The following is a 7,172-nucleotide window of genomic DNA, read 5'->3' as shown; positions in this document are numbered from 1 at the left end:
ACTTCCTCTCGCTGATGCCTCTGGGAGTCATTTACTCAAGCAATTGCATTTGCACGATTGGATATGAAGCTCAGGGAGGATGTAAGACCCGGCTCAATTTTTGTTAAACGATCTCATTTTCATCAGGGCGGGAGGGCCTGGTGGAGCCGGCCCTTATGGGGTGCTGTGTAGGTGAAGGTTGCTGTGGTGGGGCGAGGCGTCCCTGTCTGCGACTACGGGTAGGTGACGGGCAGCTCCTGGTGGCCCGTCTACTACCCTGTCTTGCTTTTGTTTACTTGGGATTATACTTTCCCGTTGCTCGATTCGGTGGCGGCTTCCAGGACTGGTTGAGGGGGGAGGTGGCTTCCAGAACTGGTTGAGGGTGGAGGTGGCTTCCAGGACTGGTTGAGGGTGGAGGTGGCTTCCAGGACTGGTTGAGGGTGGAGGAGGCTTCCAGAACTGGTTGAGGGTGGAGGTGGCTTCCAGGACTGGTTGAGGGTGGAGGTGGCTTCCAGGACTGGTTGAGGGTGGAGGTGGCTACCAGGACTGGTTGAGGGTGGAGGTGGCTTCCAGGACTGGTTGAGGGTGGAGGAGGCTTCCAGAACTGGTTGAGGGTGGAGGTGGCTTCCAGGACTGGTTGAGGGTGGAGGTGGCTTCCAGGACTGGTTGAGGGTGGAGGTAGCTTCCAGGACTGGTTGAGGGTGGAGGAGGCTTCCAGGACTGGTTGAGGGTGGAGGTGGCTACCAGGACTGGTTGAGGGTGGAGGTGGCTTCCAGGACTGGTTGAGGGTGGAGGTGGCTTCCAGGACTGGTTGAGGGTGGAGGTGGCTTCCAGGACTGGTTGAGGGTGGAGGTGGCTTCCAGGACTGGTTGAGGGTGGAGGTGGCTACCAGGACTGGTTGAGGGTGGAGGTGGCTTCCAGGACTGGTTGAGGGTGGAGGTGGCTTCCAGGACTGGTTGAGGGTGGAGGAGGCTTCCAGGACTGGTTGAGGGTGGAGGAGGCTTCCAGGACTGGTTGAGGGTGGAGGTGGCTTCCAGGACTGGTTGAGGGTGGAGGTGGCTTCCAGGACTGGTTGAGGGTGGAGGTGGCTTCCAGGACTGATTTTTTCAGGGTTCAAGGAACGAGTATTTAAATTGATCTCTTCAACTATTTAAATAGGTATATTTAAATTGGGAGGCAATTCGTAAGATACATAGAGAGGCTGAATTGGTCGTGTGTGTGTGTGTGTGTGTTTGTGTGTGTGTTTTACACTATGTATAAGTATACATCTGAGGGATACATAAAGATGCGCTGTTAACTGAATATAAAGAGATGAATAATATGGTTGCATATTTTTTTTTTTAGTTAAGAGTACTTCTCTCTCTCTCTTTTAACTCTCTCTCACTCCTCTAAAGTAATTTTTAAATGTTGCTATCTCTTTAGTTCTGTTGTTAAAGCTATTTAAAAATATTACTATAGTTCTATAAATTTATAGAACATATATATATATATATATATATATATATATATATATATATATATATATATATATATATATATATATATATATATATATATATATATATATATTTAACTATAAAGTTATTTAACTATATAACTTTATAGTTATATTTAACGATTTAGATCTTATTCAGTGAAAGATTATTTATAATATTTATCTATATTAAAGAAATAATAGCTAGAAAGGTATTTAACTAATGAACTATTAGTTCTATAGTTGAATATCTTTAACTGTAGAACACAGAGACACAGTTTCCTCTGAGGCCACAGTAACTATCTCATCTTGAAGAAGGCGGACACAGTAACTATCTCATCTTGAAGAAGGCGGACACAGTAACTATCTCATCTTGAAGAAGGTGGACACAGTAACTATCTCATCTTGAAGAAGGCGGACACAGTAACTATCTCATCTTGAAGAAGGTGGACACAGTAACTATCTCATCTTGAAGAAGGCGGACACAGTAACTATCTCATCTTGAAGAAGGCGGACACAGTAACTATCTCATCTTGAAGAAGGCGGACACAGTAACTATCTCATCTTGAAGAAGGCGGACACAGTAACTATCTCATCTTGAAGAAGGCGGACACAGTAACTATCTCATCTTGAAGAAGGCGGACACAGTAACTATCTCATCTTGAAGAAGGCGGACACAGTAACTATCTCATCTTGAAGAAGGCGGACACAGTAACTATCTCATCTTGAAGAAGGTGGACACAGTAACTATCTCATCTTGAAGAAGGTGGACACAGTAACTATCTCATCTTGAAGAAGGCGGACACAGTAACTATCTCATCTTGAAGAAAGCGGACACAGTAACTATCTCATCTTGAAGAAGGCGGACACAGTAACTATCTCATCTTGAAGAAAGCGGACACAGTAACTATCTCATTTTGAAGAAGGCGGACACAGTAACTATCTCATCTTGAAGAAGGCGGACACAGCACATCGTTGCCATCCTAAGTATATTTTGCCTGGACTTATACACCATAAATAAACACCTACAATTTAAATCAAAATGCAATATGTGAATATTAAAAACCTAAATACATAGAAATGAAAAACAGATTAGTTCTTTTTGCATTTCCTTAACTAGGAGTTCTTGGATCGCTAAACGCTAAAGAAAAAACGCTAAAGCTTGAAAACGCTAAAGCTTTTTGCTACCAATAAAGCCATTAATGGCCACAATAAGGAAGGAGAGCAGCACTACCTACCTGGTACCCAACTGAGACTTTAACCCTGGATCACCGCTAAGGTACATTTTATATACAATTCTAACACTTTTACTAGATTATTTAAAACTGCTTTTCTCTTACCTGTAATACCGTCTTGCCTCAAGAGAAGGCTTGGAGAATAGCAGAGTTCCATTTAATAGGTAGTTGAAGGCTCTGTCTAGCCCGTTCCTTACCTGAAAAGAAGATATTTTAAAGAGAATTAGATAATTTTGAACGCGGTTTTGCTTCTTGAGTGTTATTTTCTCATTAGTTATGCCCCGAAAGTATAGAAAATGGCAATTTCTCTCAAGTTTTGTCTCAGACAGCTTAGCGAAGACGTCTTGAAGGCGCCTGGAGGCCGCCGACTCCTTATCTAGAGCTGTGACACATTGTTTCGTAAGTCGGCGGCCTTCACGAACTCTCAAGACGTCTTCCCTAAGCTGTCTGAGGCAATATTTGAGGGGGAATAGCCGTTTTCTATTTTTTTGGTGCAAAATTAATCAGAAAATAACACTGACTAGCCAGGGAAAAATAATTTTCGCACAGTATAATTACAAGGCAATATATGACGATACATAGAGTATAATTCAAAATATTAAATCGAATTGTATTACAAACAGCGTTTTGGGTCGTGAGTAGTTCATGAGAGGGGGGGGGAAGGAAGAAGGGGGAGGGGGGGGGAAGGAAGAAGGGGGAGGGGGGGGGGAAGGAAGAAGGGGGAGGGGGGGGGAAGGGAGGATGACCCGACCACCACACCCAATCAATACAAATGATCAATACACCTGAGCAACACATCTGACCAATACATCTGACTGCCACCACTACACCAGAACACCACCATTACACCACACCTGACCCCCACACATATGACCCACACACACCTGACCCCACACCTAACCCTCACACCTGACCCCCCCACACCTGACCACCACACCTGACCTCCCCTAAGCACTCAAACATACTCACCAAGAACTGCTCCTCTCCAAACTTCTCCTGAGCTCCTCGAGGCGCTGATAACGACCGCTCAAGCAACAACTTGAACTCTTGAATTAACGCCTCAAACACTTCATTACTGGGACTCAAGACCCTCAAATTCAAGATATAAATGTGTCAGCTTCGGCTCTCAACGCTGCAATATTATTTTAATTAATTCCCGTTTTCCGGGACAGGAAGCCTGCGTGCGTTCGGCTTATATCGAGGTTCCTCAAGACTCCCGGGTACCTATTTACTGCTAGGTGAATAGTTGCATTAGATGAAAGGAAACATGCCCAACCAGCGAATACCAGAAATGAATGAGGTTTAAATATATAATTACTAGTTCTTTTTCTAAATAGTTCAGGCGGGAAGCTTCAGTAACAACGGCAGACGTAAGTATGCATCAGGGAAAAGCGCTAAGCCAGTATGACCATGTAGTATTTGGGAAGGGATATTAGACAGACTAAGAGCTGCAATATGAGGGAGAAAACACCTGGTCACAAGGACGGGATATGAGGACGGTAGGCGAAGAAAAGTTATTCAACCACTTGGATTATCGGGGGATGGAACGCCGAGCCTACGAGAAGCAATGCCGTCGCTCCACCAGATTACACACACACCCGTTATCCATCTCACTCACAGATAACGAAAAAAACAAATGATAACGATATACCCAAATATGAAAAACCTTACATAATACTTAAAGTATTTCTTAGAACAGTAAAAGTCTTCCAGCAATTTATATCAAACTTTTCCTCCCTTAATAAATTAAAAGTCGGGCAGGAAGACAGCCTCTATCAAATGTTTCAGTTACTGTATTCGTGAGGATTTTTTCTGTAAGATATTTAAAGGATTTACTATAACAAGGTAACAGTTGACAAACTGTATCACAATAGATCAAATATTATTAACTTATATACAAACAAAAATACACTAAAAGCCACAATTAGTGACTGTATATATTAATATTCCTGTTATATCTCTTATTTATGCAATGTATACGGTATTCATACGGCCGTATGCATACGTTATACAGTGTAAATATGGTCTTATGTGTATACAACCGCCAGATCGTCATTCATCCCTTGTTCTCAGTGGCGCAGTGGACCTGAATGTATTTATGTATATACCCCTAATGTATTTACATTTCATACATTTACCCCTAATGTATTTACTTTTTTACATTAGGGGCAAGGATTGTTACCTTGCTGGGTTCACCCTTCCTCTCATCCCCCAATTCAGAATTAACCCGTGTTCTCAGCTCTTCTAAATGCCATCAGATATGTGTCGTTCATGTGTATGTCTCCAAGACACAGGAAGCCGTGTCATGGCCCTATAATATGCATATACTCCTCCCATTATCTCCGTTCTCGTGCCGAGTATGATCACCGTGAATAACGTTCACTAACGAACTATTAATGCACGTTCGAACGACATATTGACACGAGTCATGACTGGAGATAACGAGAGCTTCCTTACTATCTCTATTGATTAAGGGCAGGAGGACGTCTAGAGCACGACACAGTAGGTTCTAGTGCCCCACATGCCCATCCTGTGAGTGGGAGTGCATGACATACCCATCCTGTGAGTGGGAGTGAAACACATACCCATCCTGTGAGTGGGAGTGAAACACATACCCATCCTGTGAGTGGGAGTGAAACACATACCCATCCTGTGAGTGGGAGTGAAACACATACCCATCCTGTGAGTGGGAGTACATGCCATGCCCATCCTGTGAGCGGTTCTGTGTTTCGTATATATATATATATATATATATATATATATATATATATATATATATATATATATATATATATATATATATATATATATATATATATATATATATATATATATATATATATATATATATATATATATATATATATATATATAGTTATATATATATATATATATATATATATATATATATATATATATATATATATATATATATATATATATATATATATATATATATATATATATATATATATATATATATATAAGTCAATGATGAATCCTGAAAAATAACATAAAATATCCCTTTAAGTAAGCGAAATATTCAAGGACGGTGCCGAGCCTTAAAAGAAAATATTCACGTGATCATAAAGTCAGACTTGAGATCGTGAAGTCTGACTTGAGATCGTGAAGTCTGACTTGAGATCGTGAAGTCTGACTTGAGATCGTGAAGTCTGACTTGAGATCGTGAAGTCTGACTTGAGATCGTGAAGTCAGACATGAAATGAAGAGTGAAATGGAACCCTTTTGAGACCATGTCCCTGGGAATTCCAGTCTCCAGTCACCTACACTCTAACGGTCAGGATATGTAGTGAACTCTGACCTCTCATGACTTTCTACTCAGCTGCTATGGCCAATTCATCAAAAACAGAAGACGGGTCGTACAAGTCTCCCCAGCTGTTCGATTAATTCGATTAATCACGGAGGGTTTTAATCTGGTTTATTAAGATTAATACATCAAGGAGATTTACCCAAGGAACAATATGAACTTGTTCCTTGGAATTAGTTGCTAGAGTGTTTGAATTCTGATCTCTATTTGAGCTTTTTGTGGTCTCTATTTGAGCTTTTCGTGGTCTCTATTTGAGCTTTTCGTGGTCTCTATTTGAGCTTTTCGGGGTCTTTATTTGAGCATTTCGTGGTCTCTATTTGAGCTTTTCGTGGTCTCTATTTGAGCTTTTCGTGGTCTCTATTTGAGCATTTCGTGGTCTTTATTTGAGCTTTTCGTGGTCTCTATTTCAGCATTTCGTGGTCTCTATTTGAGCTTTTCGTGGTCTCTGAGCTCTGCCTGGTCTCAGTTTGAGCTCAGGCGCTTCTTGGGGGTCCGGTTCGCCTTCCGTGGCGGGAAAGAAATCTCCTTACAACGACCGATCCGATAAAATGAAAGTATTTAAGTGCTTGCTGAAGCCATGCATAATTAACACGAGAAAATGGAGCGACGGGCTCCTGGCGCTTTGTGATCGACTAAGACGCTGACAAGACTTAGCGCAGCCTCCCCGAGTCTTCCCCCTGAAGAGAAAAAGAGCCTTAATGCCCATATTTAAGCTCCCTTGGGCTTCCTGGGCCTTGCTGTCACTCGCTGTCATGAGTGGAGAGAGGAAAGTATTTTCTAGGATTTGTTCAGAAGGATATATATATATATATATATATATATATATATATATATATATATATATATATATATATATATATATATATATATATATATATATATATACATATATATATACATATATATATACATATATATATATATATATATATATATATATATATATATATATATATATATATATATATATATATATATAAACCTTCGTCAGAGCTGGACTGACGTCAGCTAGAAATTCTGCCTGTATGTGTGTGTGTGTGTGTGTGTGTGTGTGTGTGTGTGTGTGTGTGTGTGTGTGTGTGTGTGTGTGTGTGTGTGTGTGTGTGTACTCACGTAGTTGTACTCACCTAGTTGTGTCTGCAGGATCGAGCATTGA

The 7,172-nt window shown here is 41.0% G+C and overlaps 1 protein-coding gene across 1 annotated transcript; it reads right to left on the bottom strand.

Moving 5' to 3' along the window:
• Window positions 1–271: 271 nt before the first annotated feature.
• LOC138358144 (protein mono-ADP-ribosyltransferase PARP4-like) lies at window positions 272–5,944 on the bottom strand. The gene is made up of 4 exons (XM_069315647.1): window positions 5,769–5,944; window positions 3,658–3,778; window positions 2,794–2,885; window positions 272–1,076 (listed from the first exon to the last, which is right to left on the bottom strand). The coding sequence occupies exons 1-4, from the start codon at window positions 5,942–5,944 to the stop codon at window positions 272–274; spliced, it is 1,194 nt and encodes a 397-aa protein (XP_069171748.1).
• Between the last annotated feature and the right edge of the window lie 1,228 nt (window positions 5,945–7,172).

Source organism: Procambarus clarkii, chromosome 82, assembly GCF_040958095.1.
Source record: "Procambarus clarkii isolate CNS0578487 chromosome 82, FALCON_Pclarkii_2.0, whole genome shotgun sequence".
Classification (NCBI taxonomy): Eukaryota; Metazoa; Arthropoda; class Malacostraca; order Decapoda; family Cambaridae; genus Procambarus; species Procambarus clarkii.
The sequence above is the reverse complement of the archived record's forward strand: the minus strand, read 5'-3'. Positions and strand labels throughout refer to the sequence as shown.

Excerpts from the sequence above, each read along its gene's own strand:
- LOC138358144 (XM_069315647.1), bottom strand. The coding sequence starts at position 5,944 with ATGGTCTCAAAAGGGTTCCATTTCACTCTTCATTTCATGTCTGACTTC. Across the intron at positions 3,779-5,768 it reads AAGTCTGACTTTATGATCAC|GGTCTTGAGTCCCAGTAATG; the intron begins GTGAATATTTTC and ends CTTGAATTTGAG. Across the intron at positions 1,077-2,793 it reads GAGGCAAGACGGTATTACAG|TCCTGGAAGCCACCTCCACC; the intron begins GTAAGAGAAAAG and ends TGAAAAAATCAG.